The following is an 18,371-nucleotide window of genomic DNA, read 5'->3' on the forward strand; positions in this document are numbered from 1 at the left end:
GACGTTGATGTGTCACCCACGTGGTGTTGATTTATCATTTATGTGACAATAGTATATCACTAAAATGTTACCCGTATAACGGTAACGTATCATCCATTTATTGCCAAAGAGTTCAGCACATGATATCACTATGTCATCATCGATTATATGATACTATTGTAAGTAGATGTTCTTCTCGTTTTACGATTACTTGAAATTAAGATTTATGATATAAAATTTTATTATGTGCACAATTTGAAAAAAAAAACAAGTATATTTAACTGGAAAAATGCCAACAATGAGATGAATAACATGGTGGTTACTTATAATTTAATTAAAAATATTCTAGTGTATCAAAATTAAAATCATTGTTATTTGGGGGAATTATCCTAAAACATAATAAATTTTTAAAACATAATAAAATCTTCCTCCTTCGATGTTGCTCAACATTTGTGACGATGCTAAAGGAGGAATATGAGGCAGGTGAGATAGAGCAGATACGATTGATCGATCTCGAAACCCTAGCCAACGTAGATGTAGATGTCTCACTTGTCTCATCTTCCTCCTCTAGCTCTTCCTCCTCCTCGTTGATATTTGGATCGACATCGATAAGGCTGACCACCACGTCGTTGTCGTCGTTCATCGTCATAATAGCCACCCACGATGCCATCATCCATCACCATCATCAAAATTACTTTTTTTACCCATCATCTTCGTACTATTCATGTATGTACTGTCATGTGTTATATCTTCAATTGATAAAGCCGATGACATTAGGTTAAATAAGATTAAATATTTTACTTTCATGACTATAAAGAGTTTAATATAAATTTTTGAAGTATGTGGACTGATATACTAAAGATGTCTAACTACATAGTTTAAAATATAGTTAGTTCATCATTATTATTGAAATTATCATTTTCTCCATCGTCTTTGTGTTATTATTGTCACATCCTATCTTCGATAAAATCGATGATATTATGGTAAATAAAATTAAATATTTCACTTTTATAACTATAAAAAAATTAATATAATTTTTTTTTAACTATATAAGATAATATGTAATTAGTCCTTATCAATCGATTTGTTTTTAAATTTTTACTCCTATTCAGTTTCTTTGGTAAAAGCTATTATTGGAGGTCTCACTTTGGATGAACTTTTTGCTTCAACACATCTCAAAATCTTTCTTCCTTGCAAGGTCGAATTTGACCTATTAGCAAATCCACTTAGGACCAGACTCGGCCAATTTGATTTTATCTCCAATTTCTATAAGTAGGCCTCAATGTCACAACTTTCTTTGAATTAAACAAAACTCAATATCAAATTATTGGGACATTATGTTTTTTTATTGTTATTATTATAAATATAATAAAAGTATATAAATGTTTTTTTTATTAGTATGAGGCCTATAAATTAGAGATAAATCTCCCAATCTCTCAAAATCCAGATTTCTCAGCTTTATGACACTACATTAATCTCTTGTGTATTCTAATCTGTATCTTTCTTAATCTCTCTATTTATATATTTATAGAAGGAAAAAAGCCAAGCTATTAAATTTAACTTTAAAAAAAAATCTAATTTTATTAATCTTTTATATAATTATAAATTTTAATTTAATGTTCCAACACTATCGTTGCATTCTCCACGGCCGACCGACAGTCCTCGGTCCTAATCCTCTCCAGCTCTTCTGCCACCTCCGCCATCGACGGTCTCGCCTCTCTGTAGAAGGCGAGGCACCGGAACGCTACCTCCGCCACCTCCTGCACCGAAGCCCTCGTCCGACCATCCCAGTCATCTTTGATGAACGGGTCCACGATGTCCTCCACCATCCCCTTCCCTATCCTGTCCGTCGCCAGCGCCGCCAGGTTCACTTCGCTCGTCGCTCGACCAAAGTCCACCACCTTCATGGCCGTTATTATCTCCACCAGCACCACCCCGAAGCTGTACACGTCGCACTTATCCGAGAGGTGGAAGTTACAGTGACACTGCGGGTCGACGTACCCCATCGTCCCCTGCGGCACAGTCGAGGCGTTGGATGACTCCACCATGGCAGGCGTCGCGAGCCCGAAGTCCGCCAGCTTCGGTCTCAGGTCGTAATCCAACAAAATGTTGCTGGACTTGACGTCACGGTGGTAGATCGGCGGTTGCACGGCCGTGTGGAGGTACGCGACGGCCGTGGCAACGTCGGCCGCGATGGAGACGCGAGCGTGCCACGACAAGCCGTCGCCTCGCTTCCGGCGGAGGTGCTGGGAGAGAGTGCCGTTGGGCATGAACTCATACACCAGGATGTGCTCGCCGCTCTCGATGCAGCAGCCCAGCAGGCGGACGACGTTGGGGTGGCTGACGGAGGAGACGAGCTTGATCTCGTTTATGATGAGGTCGACGTCGTCGTGTTTGAGCCTTTTGATGGCGACGAGGCCGGCGTTGGATAGTTTTCCGACGTACACGGTGGAGTAGGCGCCGGTGCCGAGCACGGAGGTGCCGGCGAAGTTGCTGGTGGCGCGTTCGACGTTCTTGAGGGAGAAGGTGGCGACAGTGCAGGATGTTTGAGAGAGAAGGCGTCGGGTGATTTGCTTCCCTCTGGAGGCGGTGGACAGGCGTCGGATGTACTCGCGGAAGAATGCCACGCCAAGCATCAGAGAGACTGCGGCAAGGACGCCTGTGAGAAGACAAGCGGAAATTAATTTGATAAAAATGATTGAAATAAAAAATATTGGCTTTTTATGTGGAAGTTACCGTTAATTTTATCTATCTAAAGGGCTGAAGCCTTAATTCTATAATAAAGACACCTAATCAAAGATCAATTTCATTGAACATGATCTACATCACAAAAACATTTAGAAATCATTGAATGAACATATGCATCATTTTAAATTGTTATTTAAAACTTTCCCAAACACTAATCTAACTATATAGTTTTCTTTTTTCTACCCTTGATAACCTTCAGCATAATTTAATTGTTAATTGTGCTTAGTCATTATTTTTTTCTTCTATTTTATAACTTGAACTTTTTTGCTTATATATTACGGCTAAGTTAATACCATTGATCATTTCATCATGTTCTTTATGAAGCACCAACGGAAGAAACATAATACCTCCAAGAAAAGCTCCAACTTTGGAGCCGCTCCAGCAATCGCCTGAAATGGAGCTTAAAGACCTGCAATTTTGTACTGCACAAAAAAAAGAAGAAGGAAAAACTGATGTTTAGCTTATATTGCTAAAGAATGAATAATGAGAAGAATGATGAGTCATTTAAGAGGAACAAAGGTAGGTCATTAATGGGTACAGATGGGCAGTAGAAGTTGGCCTCTCAGAAGTCATAAGAACTCCATGTCAACCAAAAACTATAAGATGGTTCCAATCATAATGGCCCAATGAAACACACAACCTTTCTTCTGAGACAATTTCCACATGTTGTGAATCATAACAAGCATTTCATCCACTTCTTTGTTTGTTTGACAACTTATAAGGTTCACTAAAGATGAAATCGACTCTCACATTTTTCATCCATAATTTGGGTTATTCTAATATGGTTATTGGCCTACCTCATCTAAACTATATTGACTAACTAAAGAAGTGACAGTAAAAATTTGAACACATCTCTTCGTTAATTATGCTAATCCATTTCATTTCTGGTCAAACTGATATATATGACTGAACCATGTCGTCCTTAATCCCCAATTAGAAGATATCTTAATGTTCACCAAATCAAACTTCAAGTTTTAGAAAACATAATCCGACTTAGACAAAGTATTTTTGCTAAATTCCATATGATTTCAAGAATCACAGCAACAATATTAAGAAGAGGTTGTAATGTCCTATTATTAAATTACTACAGTATGATTTTTTTTTCTTTCCAATATTGGATTTGTAATGCAATATCTTTAATTAGATTGATAGTATCTATTTTATTATCATATGAATGCTAGAATAAAATTTTCAAGCTCTCTTTCTCTCTCTCTAGATTTTGATCACCGTAAGTGAAACAGCATGCAATGGAAGTGGTGATTAATAGAAGAGAAGACGCAGGACTGACCTCTCGCGCAACCTGCGCCGTCGGCGAAGCCGTCCCCGACGAACCCCTCGTGGCAGCTGCAACGGAAGCCCGTACTCCCCCCGGAGACCGGCGTGTCCACGCGCTTGCAGTTGGCGTTTGTCGCGCATCGGCACTCTCCGTTGAGCCACCACCCGGTCTCGGCCTCTCCGAACACGAGCGACGGCTTGCTGAAGGTGGCCCCCCCGTACCTCGCCGACGCGAACATGAACGCGCACCCGGCGGTGGCCTCCGAAAACTCCTCCCAGGAGAGGAACCCGCCCGTTTTCCTGCTGGAGTAGCAGATGGTGTCGTCGCCCTGCAGCCCGCAACTTGTCACGTTGAGACGCCGGGAGATTTTCTCGGTGGAGATGATACACCCGAAGTCCCTCTGCGAGCTGCAGTTCCGCAGGAACAGCGTGTTGCTCGACGTCATGGCGTAGTGGCTCCGGAAGAGCCCTTCGGCAGCGAGGATGGATCGGTCGCAGACCGGCTGCACGTCCAAGATGATGGTTTCATGTGTGATGACCGTGATCCGGTGTCCGCTGAGCTGCATCTCCCCGGCGGCGGAGCAGTTCAGCCGGATTCCGCATCCATCGGAGAAGCCGAAGGGGTAGGAGACAGTAGCGGAGCCGCACGTCTGGTTGCATCCAGAAGCTCTTGTAGCGGCACAGAAGAAGACAAGTTCAAAGAAGAGGAGGAAGAAGAAGAAAACAGGGTTTTGATGGGACGAAGACATTCTCTATCTGTCGATCAGCGGAAACAACAAATGGAAGCAAACTGAAAGTGGAGAAGAAGACTGGGAAGAATAAAGCGTCTGTGGTTCTCTCTTCTTCGTTGTTGGCGAAGCAAGGAAGTCGGACAGTAGGATTGGATGACTTGGTGGGTGCTGCCAAATGGTAAAAGGGGGTGTGCATTTTAGTGTAAGGATGTCAACCTTGAACAGATCCATTGTTTCTTCGCCCACTAAGATAAGGTCGCTACACTAATTGTCACCTGCGCAGGAAGGTTGTATGGTTAGCAAATCAAGGTATTCACATTTTATGCTTGGAAAATTTTATATAACAAAATATATACAAATGGAAAACCTCTTAATTGGAAACAGGATGATGACTTCCTTAGCTTAACAATGAAAGCTCTGGTGGATAATGCCTTTTTGGTTCAGTTCTCTTGATTTGCTTGATGTTCATCCTTTATACTGAAAAAGTATAGAAATAATTTAAAGTTTTTGGGAAAGAAGAAAAGAGGCAAAATACATCTCGATTAGCTTAATTTGCCTCTCCAGCTTATTAGTGAAACCTATGGTAGTTAGGAAGAGAGAGAATAGAAACTTACAGCCACTAGAGAAAGGGAAAGAAAAGAAGATTAATGAGCCAACGAGCACATAAATTGTCATGCCGATGATTCATCCTTAAACTGTATAACACATGTCACGACTCGAGTTTGATGAGCCAACTGACCAATAACTCCATTTTGATCATTCAACCACAGACCAAAATGCTTAAGCGGGAATTAACGTAGTACACTCATCAGACCCTTATAAGTTAATCATACACATTCCCCACTTCCGATGTGGGACTAATGGGATGTTATAATATCCCCAACTCAATTAACTTGACGTCCTCGTCAAGGTCCAACATATCCCAGATCGAACCCTAGCATAGTGCACGTGAGGATTAACTCAGTGGTGGCTCCACACCGTGATGAGTTCTCTGACTCCATCCATGGGTAGTCTTTTCCTACTCGAGCCCTCTCACCCTGCCCAAATGCTAGGTCGGCTCTGATACCAAATGTCACGACCCGAGTCTGATGAGCCAACTAGCCAATAACTCCATTTTGGTCCTTGCAACCACGGACCAAAATGCTTAAGCAGGAGGTAACGTAGTACACTCATCAGGCTCTTATAAGCTAATCATACACATTCCCCACTTCCGATGTGGGACAAATGGGATGTTACAATATCATACACATTCCCACGGACCAAAATGTTTAAGCGGGAGTTAACATAGTACACTCATCAGGCCCTTATAAGCTAATCATACACATTGCCCACTTCCGATGTGGGAATAATGGGATGTTACAATATCCCTAACTCAATTAGCTTGACATCCTCGTCAAGGCCCGACATAACCCAGATCGAACCCTAGAATAGTGCATGTGAGGATTAACTCAGTGGTGGCTCCACGCCGTGATAAATTCTTTGACTCCATCCACGGGTAGCCCTTTCCTACTCGAGCCCTCTCACCCTGCCCAAATACTAGGTCGGCTCTGATACCAAATCTCACGACCCGGGTCTGATGAGCCAACTGGCTAATAACTCCATTTTGGTCCTTGTAACCACGGACCAAAATGCTTAAGCGGGAGTTAACGTAGTACACTCATCAGGTCCTTATAAGTTAATCATACACATTGTCCACTTCCGATGTAGGAATAATGGGATGTTACACTAACACCCATAGTTTCTACTCTATCCTTCACTGTTGCAGCCAAGTATGAACAAGGAGATGACCAAGTCTTGAACAGCCAATTACTAGAGTTCCAGTCAGAGTAGTAGAGGCCAAAGTTGAGTCATAATCATTGATTCGTGAACTGATACTACACAAAGTTGAGGGACATTGCATTGGCAACAAAATAAAGAAACAGAAATCGGGATTGATTATGGCACATGTTAATGGTTTTGATAGATCTAGTTTATGTACAATATGATTGATCTCAAAGATTACTATTCTTCTTCATAATCACCCTACAGCTAAACCTAGCTTCTGCAGAGTATTTTTATACTGCGACTGGGTAGCAATGTCAACATGAAGTATTTTCTCCCCCAATTTTCTACTATTCCAGGGTTGAAAGAAGGTACAAATAAGGTTGATCATATTTATGTGGAAATAATCTCTTGATAAAATATAAACAGCATTGGAACCTCCTCAAACACTAAGAAAGCTTAAGAGAAGATCATCCTTATGTTTTAGATGAAAAAATTGCTGTAAACAAACTTACAGGTCCACAGCATTGGATGTTGCCAGTGGCTGCACACCGTGTGTGATCCATTCCACTGAACTCCATCATCATCATCATCAAGACCTGTGAATTAGAAAATTCCACATACTTAACATAATAATAAGAACGTGAGATAAATTATGCTAGATGGAAGTCCACATATTCATAATGTGCATAACTAACAAGACTTTTTTGTGCCACTAGTGCATGCATACTAATTATAGATACAGAAACCATTAGTAGATAATTATAGTTACCCAAACATGTTTCTCATCTATCTTACCCAGATAAATCAGATGAATCCAGGCTAAAAAGAGGAATACCAAGAAGTGGAGCATACACCCTTGAAGCATCTAATCCGAGAATGCAAGTTTACAACAATTGAACACACTCATTCTAATCTTAAGTAATCAGTTGCATGATTGGCACTGTTTATGTTTTAAATTATTTTTAACATTAGAAACACAAATATTGCTCATGTTTCTCGGTTTTTTAGAAAGTATATTTGGTGGTCATCATTTTCTACCCCAGCTTTTACTTAATTTCCACTTATATTGGACTGAGAATCATTAACTTCTCTTTCTATTTTGAATTTGGTGGTAACAGAAGATGATTTCTCCTTTGAGGTCTGAATAATCTATCATTTATGGACACCTAAAACTCCATCTGCTATGAAAATCTAGAAATCAAGCATGTGGATAAGAAACTTCAAAGACATGATCAAAAGCACACTGAAGTTGAAGACAGTGGAACATCATAAAAAATGCCTTGGTTTTCTTGCATTGGTGGGGAGCTATAAAGCCAAAACATATGATGTGAATACATGAACCATGATTTCTGGATCTGAAATCTTCATGACATTTTTTTTAGATGCTTGCTATTAAGAGCTTCATTCTAATCATATGTAGAGTGAGATTCTGCTTCTCTGTAGCTGCCTCTTTCAGAGTTATGTTGAGTGATACTTATTAGGTATCTTTTAACAATGGCCTCAACACATAGGCTGTGGTTTCACATACTGATCTCTTCTCATTTGCTAGCATTCAGGTTGATATTGAAGAGGCAGCATCATTTGCTTGAAGAATTATTGAGCAATGTATTCAGATCCAATTTGAATAAGCAGTTCTGCAGATGTTCCTTTTTCCTGGTTTACCACATCTATCAGTTCTGAGTCCACCTAGCATTGGTTGTTTCAACAATTAGTATCTCCTATGGGCTACAAATTAACTTCTACTTTTCAACAATTTATTTCTGTGACCACATTTCCATATTATCAAATTAATTAATGTCTACTTTTTTTGGTGAGCAATTCTCAGCTGGGCCAGAAGCTAATGAGGGCTAGAATAGGTGGTTTAAGGTTCTCTGGGAGTTTGGAGAACACTACATAGATTCTAAGAAATCAATACAGGTAGGTGTGTAATTGGCACTGAGTTAAGATCTTTGCTGAGTTGTGCTTTATCTCTCAGTTCACAAATTGTTCTCACTGCTGCAATGATCCATCTAACTTGATCACAATTTATCTATGATGACCAGCTTGGATATCTCCATAGTCTGGACCACTTGGGCTGTGTCTCTACTCCATCAAGTCGTCCTACACTTCATGGAAGTCTGATGTTGACGTCTTCTTGTGCTCGCCTCCAAACCTCAATCTACTCCTCGAAAAGTAGCAAATTCTTTTTCAATTCCGAGAAACTTGTACATATTTCCTAAAATCAACAAATCAGAACAAATCTCTCAAACATGTTTTTTGTATGTACTTTTAAGTTTTTCACTATTGGTAGTGAATATAAACCGTAACAATACCATAGGACAACAAGGAGCAAACTAAAAGTGCTACCATCTCTAATAAGACTAATATCAGCTCTATAAAAGAAAAGGAAACCAACTATTTTAGAGTTTTGTCCAAAATCACAGATAATTCTTCTGGCGTCAGCATTAGATTTTTGCAGTCCACATCAGCCAATTAAAATGCATATGCACTGGCATCACCCTCATAATAGTAGCACAAATGCATGATTTCTAAACGTACCTCCAATGTTCCAACAACAAGCTACTACAAGTAGTTCTAAGTTTGGGTGAAAAGTCTTTATTAGAATAAATCAAAGGACTACCTTGTAGAAAGAAAACAAAACAGCAAACTAGAGACCAGGGAAATAGTCCATGTAAGCTGATTCATCTTCAAAATTCAGCTCATGTTCTTTAACAAAATTTCCTTCAGCTATCTCATTAAGATATTCTCATTATTTTGAGTTGGATCATACAACTCAAGCTCTCTTAAATCCTAAACTTGTAGTTCACACAAACATGGCAACCATGTATAAAAAAACGTACATTAATCTCATAAAAGCAAACATGAAGGGAAACATGACTAATACCAGGAAAAAAACAGATAATTGCAAAGATAAAGCTAATTTATGCATATTATAGTTATTCTCATTCTATGAGAATTCAAACTTGAAAGAAGATTACCATGTTTATTTCAAATGCATGACATAAAGTCTGCCCTTTCTCTTTTTGCAGGTTCAACTGTTATGCCATATCTGAAAAAGTATGATTAGATAAATCTTGAGATCCGAAAGCCATAATAATTTGAAAGGAAACCAAATAAGATTTTGGCAACAGTGCCTTCTGTTAGGTTCACGAGGTGCATTCAATTGCACATGTTTTCTTTGTTGTTGTTTTTTATGTGTTTTCTTTTTGAACAAAAAGAAAAGAATTGACAAGTTCCTTCCCATCGCCTTAACAACAGCAGTCTTGTCTGGTAAGAATCCAATCATGAGTAGAAGATTCCTAAGCTGCAAGATGGTCACTATCTGTCATCTCAAAGGAAACCTGTAAAACTTACATAAGTTCGAACTGCAAAACACAGCACTGTCTGTGGAAACAAGGTTTATCCAACCAAACGGCATTATTTGTTACTGCGACGATTTTTGGTTAGAATTCAACAAATAACATTATGGAATTAAGTGGTTCTTTTCCATATGACTGCGTCAAATTCGAATTTCTTTCCACGATAAAGATGAACCCATGCAAAAGATGCATCAATGGAGGAGCAAGTAGCATACAGAGAGCACCAAGTATTAGACATAACCATGGATCACCTTCACAAGAATATGTCGCAATCATTAAGATGGGAACAAAAAAATCTATTGTATTTCCACAAACACCTTTCGGACAACTTAAAAGGAGAAGACCTTATACCAGAACAGAGAGCCGCGAACTCCAAGAGGCAGACCGAGAACGCCCTCAGGCGCCAGACCACATGCGTCATTGCCGGCGCGAGGATTAGGACATGCTTTTCGGGGAACACAATTCATGCAGCCCGGAATGACGCCCAACCAAGAGAACCAAGAGATCGACACCCAACCAACCGGCGTTTCCGGTCGACAGCGCTGGCTACCACTACAAGCATGAGATCGCCTGATGCGCGATGGGGAAGGAAGACTACGGCGGAGAGGCATTCGATCGCGGGAAACAAGGCAGAAACGCACTCTCGTGCTCTCGGTCGATCGGTGGCCGGTTTTGTTGTCATTGCCGTAACAGTAGTTTCTTATTATTATTGTTATGATTCAAGGATTATATATATATATATATATACCTCTAAAATTAATTATTTGCATTTTTATTCCATTAAAATTGTATTTTTAGATCCAGTATGATTATATTTTATCATCATTTAGGACATTATTGCTTAATACCATTAGATAAATCTTATATATCTAATGGATTATATTTTATTTTAAAAGCTTAGAACAGTTTACATTATTTATTCATATCCACTATATTGTATGTGCTTGCATTCACATTTATTGTCATATTTCATGCTTTTTATTACATAGAATTTTGAATTCTCCATGAATATATCATGAATAAATTAGCATATATTATATAAGTATGTTCAAATCACAAAGATAATAATAAATCAACTTAACACATAATTATTGATGTGAATGAGATAAGATAAGTCTCCATCCTCATTTCATTCCCTATTTAGATGGGGTGGGGGTAGGGATTGGGAATCCTCATTAATAACGAAGTATCTATATGTTTCGTATTATTCTAATTAATTTTTAATTAAAAATAATAATATTAAATATAATTAATAATACTAAAATTTATATATAAAAAAAATTGAAATAAATTTAAAAAATATTATAACCAGAATGAGAGATTGGGGGAAGATGAAGAGGATTAGAAAAAATCATAGAGGGAGAGGTGAGAGTTGCAATGATCAACGAGGTAAGATTATGAGAGGATAATAGGGGTGACTATAATGAGGAGCAAGGGGTACTACGACAAAGGAGAAGTCAAAAGGAAATAGACAAGAGAAGAGAGTATGTGATAAGAAAAGAAAAAAACAAAAAAGAGAAAAATACAAAAGTCGACATCGTTTATCATTAAGGATTAAGTGCACATTAGTACGTGAGACAAAATTATTGTAATTGAATTATGAGATGTCTCGTTTCATTTAATCGAATCAAATAATTTTTAATTAAATTATAATCGATTTAATCAAGATTTATTCAATCTAATAAAGTGATAGGAACACTTTAAGATTGGATCTCCACATGTATCGTATCCACGGATATAATCGATATCATGCACATATTGATCGACAACTTCACACAAACATAAACTCAGAATCCCCATTTAGATGGGTGGGGGTAAGGATTAGGAATCCCCATTAATAGCGAAGTATCTATATGTTCTTCATATTATTCTAATTAATTTTTAATTAAAAATAATAATATTCAAATATAATTAATAATACTAAATTTATATATAATAAAATTTAAATAAATTTAAAAAAATTATAACTAGAAGGAGAGATTGGGGGAAGATGAAGAGGATTAGGAAAAAATCATAGAGGAAGGGGCGAGAGTTGCAATGATCGATGAGGCAAGATTATGAGAGGATAATGAGGATGATTATGATAAGGAGCGAGAGATACTACGACAAAGGAGAAGTCAAAAGAAAAATAGACAAGAGAAAAAAGTATGTGATAAGAAAAGAAAAAAACAAAAAAGAGAAAAATACAAAGGTCAACATCGTCTATGATTATGGATTAAATACACGTAGCACGTGTGACAAAATTATTGCTATTGAATTATGAGATGTCTCGTATCATTTAATTGAATCAAATAATTTTTAATTAAATTATAATCGATTTAATCAAGATTTATTCAATCTAATTGAGTGATAGGAACACTTTAAAATTGGATCTCCACATATATCGTATCCACATATATAATTGATATCATGCACATTGACAACTTCACACAAACATGAACTCAGAAGAAATCATGCAACATTCTATTTTGGTTCACAAAAGGATTCCTAATTTTGCGCATTTGCCACTGAATTATTACTTCTTGCTGTGGTGCTTCCTCGGCAGTATCTAATCCCCACCACGTATTCAACAACACGGACTCTCATACAACACACACACACACACTCATAAAGACATGCTTTCCAAGATCGGAACAAATACGTACATGAAACAGGGGGTGCATCTCCGCACGTCCGCTCACGCAGCGGCCGGCACGCTAAAGTCTTGTCCCACGTGCGAGCCCAACTCCATCAGCTTCGCGCCCTCGCTCTCGCTCTGCGGCGGCTGCGCCTCCACGCGCCGCGCGCGCGGAGGCGACGGCGTCGCACCTTGCTCCGGCACGCGCCATACCTTCACCGAATTATCGAGGCTGCCGCTGTACACCACGTAGCGGGGACAACCGCTGGCCCCGCCGACCTCGCCGTCTTCCTTCTCCACGACCAGGCACTTGATCGGCCCCTCGTGGCCCGCGAGCACCGCCAGCTTGGTGTGGCCTGGGCCTCCGACAGAGCCGTCACCCTCCTCCCTCCGCCACACGCAGAGTGTCTTGTCCGCGGATCCGCTCACCACCAGTCTCCCGGTTGCCGCGAGGCACAGCACCGCCATCCGGTGCCCACGGAGCACCCCGCCGTGCGCCAGCTGCCACTGCCCGCTCTCCCACCACCAGTAGTTAATCGTCCCGTCCGACGATCCGCAGTACACCACCCCAGCAACCTCCGCCACGGCCACAGACGTCACCGCGCTCTCCTGCTGCAGCAACCTCTGCACAAGAACGTGCTTCGTGGCACCCACTTTCCCTGCCGCCTCCCTACGCCACACCTTAACCGTGCCTTCCGCCGATCCCGTGAACAAAAATCCACCGAATCCGGTCGCCACCGCGTTGACTGCATCGTCGTGCGCCTTGATGGACTCGAGGCACTTGGAGTCCGATACCCTCCACACCTTAACCGTCCTATCCCAAGACCCAGAGTACAGAATCCCGGCCTCCTCGTCGAGGCTGAGACAGGAAATCGCATCGAAATGCCGAAGCCACACTGTCTTGCGGTGCCGCCGCACCTGGACGTAGTTAGATGGGTTGACGGAGCTCTTCAAGAAGTCCTTGAGCTTTGGGAGCGTCCCCACGCGCTTGTGGACCACGGGGTTCTTCGCGAAAGTCTTCCAGACACGAATCTTGCCGTCCTGATGGCCAGTGAAGATCGTGTCGCCGGCGACCACAATAGCCTTCACGAGGCCGCTGCAGGACTTGAAGCCCGACAGCTCATGTTGGCCCTTCCAGACGCGGATGTTCCTGCTATCGGACCCGGTGTAGAGGAGGTCCCCGGCGGTGGCGAGGGAGTAGACATGGCCCTCCTCGCGGACGAGCGACCCAACGAGGCCGGTGGCGTCGGGGTCAGCCGCGTCGTCGGAGAGGACGGGGTGGTAGGCCCAAGGTGACTTGGCGAAGGGGGAGGCGGCCGCCGAGTTCCATGGGGACAGGTCATAAGGTGAGCCCCGGGCACTGGCCGAGTTGCAGTCGGAGTCGTAGCCGAGGCTGGCGGAGGAGGAGCCCAGGCCGCGGCCACTGCTTCTGCCACGGGGTAGCTCGTCCTCAGATTGGAACGTGGTATCGGTCTGGAGAAGGTCGAACAGGTTGGCGGTGCGCGGTCGGCTTGCCGTGCCATCCTCTCTGTCCGTCATAATTGAAACTTGAAAGTGTGTGCGAGAGACTACGGTGGAGGCTTTGCTGCGATCGAAACCCAAAGGCCGCCGATGGTGTATAAATAGGGGTAGGAAAAGAACCAAGCGACGCCACGTGGATAAACGTGACTCCAAGATGTACGGAACGTTTCGTTCGGTAAACTGCGGGAGCGGAACCGCTTGTTAAAGGGGGAAACACGCGGACCCATGTCTCGCCCGAGGCACGAAACACAATTTTGGCTTCACGAGGACGCTGGGCCCTCACTTTCGGTGAGAAGGTCCTCCGTGGACCCTGCGTTTTTAGCTTTTACTTCGAAGGACGACACGTTCGGCTTCTATTGGTCGGACCAAACGTTAGATTAAAGCCGTAATTTGATGCTTTGGTGACGCGTGTTTACTTTAGCCCACCGCTCAATCAATTTGGATTAAAAGAACAAAAAAGAAAAAGAAAAAGAAAAAGGGTAGAAAAGTGGCGCGGAGAGTAATTTGCTGGCACGGTTTAACTTGTACAAGCCTTCGAACACGAATTCACAATGCAAACAACACAGATCTTTAACAATCGTTAGGTAGATGTGCATCATATGGAGTGCAGTGTAAGAATGCTTAATGACAAAAGAGATCCTTTCCATCTCGAAAAAGATGGTGTATACAATCTAAATTAGGATTTTGTTGGTTTTTAGAGATGAGTGTTAAATGATCTCATGATTGAAAGGTAATAAAAATATTAAGCAATAAGTTTGTTTGAGAAAATGAGTCAATTATACATGATCCAAATATGTGAGTGTTAGAATGTTCGAAATGACTTGGAGGTGATATCTATACCAAAAAGTCTATATTAGGAAAAAAATTTCAACTCTATCTCTTTAACGCTCAGATTAATGATTGAAGTCTATAAATTTTTTTCAAGAAATGTTTACTATCAGTTTAACCGAAGGTATATAAACACATGTTTATCATCTCTGTTTAATCGTTAGTTTGTGGATGATATGTTGTGATCATCTTGAGTTTGGTGCGTTGTAACTAAAATAACTCGGTCCAAAATTTACTAGTGAAGATCCTATCACGATCACTTATAATGGACATTGACATCCCATGTAGTTTAACAATATTTTCTATAAAAATTTACGTAATACAAGTAGTAGTGTAGGGATTTCTCATAGCACAAAAATGAGCATATTTCATAAGTCAATCAACTACAATGTGACAAAAATGAGCATAAAGGTATAGAACAGGATGATTTTGATGCAAGTGGAGTCAGGTATAAGCACAATGCGACATTTGTAGCGTAGATCCTTCGAATCCCAAGTGTAGTAGACTATTGCACTTGGATCCTCCAATTTTTTTATGATGTTGTTGATATCTAGGTCTTTCTTCCATCCTTCCCTAATATCCTCAAGGAAACCGGTGGTAGGAAGGAAGATGGTTAAAAATTTAGTTTAACGGACAAAAAGAGAAACAACCCTAGACAATCTATCTTAGACATTTATCTATAAGAATAAATAGATGAAAGGCGATTTGAATTTTTTTTAATATATTAGATGATGATTTACGATTAGTATATTTCCTATCAAAGCTAATTCGACTAAAAACATATGATGATGTTTGAAAGATATGAGATCGGAAAGGTGCATCCTATTTGACTATTTCAACATCTTGACATGAAATATTTATAAAAAAATAAGCTTATCTTAACTACTTTTACTATGACACGACAAGAGATAACAAGAAAAAATCACTCAAAATACTGTCCATTTTAATTAATTTGAAGATGACATTGATTTTGTTATATAACGGTTGTTATATAAAACATACCTTCCGATTGCACTTCTTTTCGCAGAATCATCTAACTGTTATTATTATTATTATTATTATTATTATGTTATCTCATGTTTTTCTCTATATGTAATATAATTAAATTACATCTTAAAAAAATAATTATATCATAAAAGAAATTTGGTGATAATCATTACATTTTCAAGATAAAAAATGGCACAAAATAGTTTGACTAGTAAAAAAATTATCATTTCATCATAAAATTCTAAGATTAATACTCGTCTTCATCTCTCGTGCTCATCTTTCTTCTTCGATTATCTATCCTCTTTTTTCTTATCATCAAGTCTTACATATCATAATTATTTTTCTCATAATATTTTTTTTTAATTTTTATATAAATAATAAATGATGAAAGTGAGATTCCATCTCATAATAAAAAATCAAAATATTTTACTTTCATCTTTTCGTCATTCATCCAACAGGTTAATTTTTTTCTTTTGTTTTTTTGGAAACTTGCAGCTATCCAACTCACTTAAGTTACATCAATGTACTTATCGACCACATTTGAATAATCCATTAGATCCGAAAATAGGTAAAATAACATTCTCGAACATTCTACTAATTGCTATTCCAAATCGTGAACCTGAGACCATAATTATTCCCAAAGATATCAATCATAACTTAATGGACACCACAGAAACAATGAGTGAACACAGCGCCATGATCGCGATTCAACAGTGGCCGTCTAATGCCCAGCCAGACTGCTGCCTATGACTCGTAACGTGCACCTCTTTTCTAGGTTTTGACGTCCCGAAAGCCACCACCGTCGTCGTCATCTACAGCCGGCGGATTCCACAGCGCCAGTGACCCGCCACGTAACAGTAGCATATAACGGGGCGCGTTCGATTATTACAACCACACCTCACCGCTGCGAGCTATTTGCTTTCCACGGCCACGTATCACTTTGGTAGGCAGAGACAACGATGCATGCCCCAATTGCAGCCGATAGCTTCGTGATCGGAGGCAGTGTCATTGCAATCGCCCAGATGCGTCTGATCGAATTGAGGTACGCGACAGGGACGCCGTGCTTACCTGCTACCTTTCGATAGAAAAGAGTCCGAGATATGCGCATCCACTGTTCGATAATTTGCCCCTCTGTGTCGCGCAGCATTTGTCGCTTGTCCTTGTTGTGGATGTCAAAGTCTGATGGTGCCATTGTCACCTTCGCAACGGGATAAGACCATCATCTTTGTGCGCAGTAGCCGAGGAGGGAGCTTTTGGGAGCCAGCTTACCCACATTTCGGTACACGGTTAGCTTCTACTTCGTCGACCCTATAGTCCTCTTGTTGCAAACAGGCACCATATCAACAACCGCCACTTTGAGTGGCGACCCCTCTCAGCTGTATATATAACTCACTATTATCTTTTCTTCTGTCCACCTGAAACATACTTTCATATTTTAGTGCCCTCAAAAACTTACTGTGCTCTTCTTATCATTATTAGACTGGGATTAGGGAAACAGTTTCATTATTGTTTCACTTTTTGGAAGATATATATCATGCCAATGGCATTTTTAATATTGCAGCAATGAATGTGACAAAGATTTTCTTATGTTACTTTGTGATGATGATACTATTTGGCAGCTTATATAGCCTTCTAAGATCACCTTTTTCCACTCTACTTGCGTCTTTGACTAATGTGTTCCTCACAAGACCCAGAAAGATTAAGCTAAAGGATCAAAAGTAGTTGTTTGATTATAAACCTACATGCAATATTTTGATGTTGATTCTTGTAGAGTGTGCAACCTGGCCTGTTTCCATGACTCAATGGTTAAGGTTTAATATAGTTTCTTGCAGAGTGCATGCACTTTGGAAAGGAAACAGTACTCAAAATGGATATGATGTTATCCAGATGACAGCAGTGCTTCTATGTCTCTGTGCATCCTGCAGCAGTACAGTTTCTTAGCATCATTAGATTCAGATGATGAAACTAATGTGCGAAGACTATAGTTATTTATACTGCTACGTTGCCTGGTTTAGTATTTTCTTATACAGTGCATGTTTGAGAGGAAACAGAACTCTTGAATGGAAGCAGTATCATGTACATATATGCATATCTTGTGGAAACATAGTTTAGTTATACTTCTAAGTGAGTGACATCAGTGCTATTATGTGTGTGTGTGCGCTTCTGAAACGTGGCATGCTGGTTTAGATAAATGCTTATACTCTTCATCTATGATAATGACAGTAGTACTAGTTTATGCAGGCAATCTATGGTAAGCAATCTGTGTTACTCTTTTTGCACTATACAATAGTAGAAAACCTTGCTTTTGAGATATTTGAATCTTAGTTGTCAAGTCATATCATGCCACCTTCCTAAATTATTTCTCAGTGTACTTTAAGTGCCAAGGATGAGATCATTCAACCAAATGAAGTGGAAGGGCTTGCTAGGTTAGGGGGTATCGTCAGGTTCAAGTAAATTAATCTTGTCATGCCTTTGATATGTGTGACTTGGCAAAATATCTTGTACACAAATTGTTAAACTAACCACACCAGATCTTATCATATCAATCAAAGGAAATCAGTG

General features: G+C 40.1%; 2 protein-coding genes and 1 long non-coding RNA gene across 3 annotated transcripts; 1 reads left to right on the forward strand and 2 right to left on the reverse strand.

Moving 5' to 3' along the window:
- Window positions 1-1,592: 1,592 nt before the first annotated feature.
- Window positions 1,593-4,928, reverse strand: LOC135594155 (wall-associated receptor kinase-like 14). The gene is made up of 2 exons (XM_065084564.1): window positions 4,016-4,928; window positions 1,593-2,638 (listed from the first exon to the last, which is right to left on the reverse strand). The coding sequence occupies exons 1-2, from the start codon at window positions 4,749-4,751 to the stop codon at window positions 1,593-1,595; spliced, it is 1,782 nt and encodes a 593-aa protein (XP_064940636.1). The 5' UTR covers window positions 4,752-4,928.
- Window positions 4,929-12,292: 7,364 nt separating this feature from the next.
- LOC135593845 (protein JINGUBANG-like) lies at window positions 12,293-14,060 on the reverse strand. The gene has a single exon (XM_065084153.1). It carries the CDS (start codon window positions 14,010-14,012, stop codon window positions 12,534-12,536), a length of 1,479 nt encoding a protein of 492 aa, XP_064940225.1. The 5' UTR covers window positions 14,013-14,060; the 3' UTR covers window positions 12,293-12,533.
- Window positions 14,061-16,491: 2,431 nt separating this feature from the next.
- On the forward strand, window positions 16,492-17,396 carry LOC135594402 (uncharacterized). Its single transcript, XR_010480086.1, has 2 exons — window positions 16,492-16,851; window positions 16,954-17,396. It is a non-coding gene; the product is annotated as an uncharacterized LOC135594402 (long non-coding RNA).
- Window positions 17,397-18,371: the final 975 nt, after the last annotated feature.

This window comes from Musa acuminata, chromosome BXJ1-9, assembly GCF_036884655.1.
Source record: "Musa acuminata AAA Group cultivar baxijiao chromosome BXJ1-9, Cavendish_Baxijiao_AAA, whole genome shotgun sequence".
Taxonomy (NCBI): domain Eukaryota; kingdom Viridiplantae; phylum Streptophyta; class Magnoliopsida; order Zingiberales; family Musaceae; genus Musa; species Musa acuminata.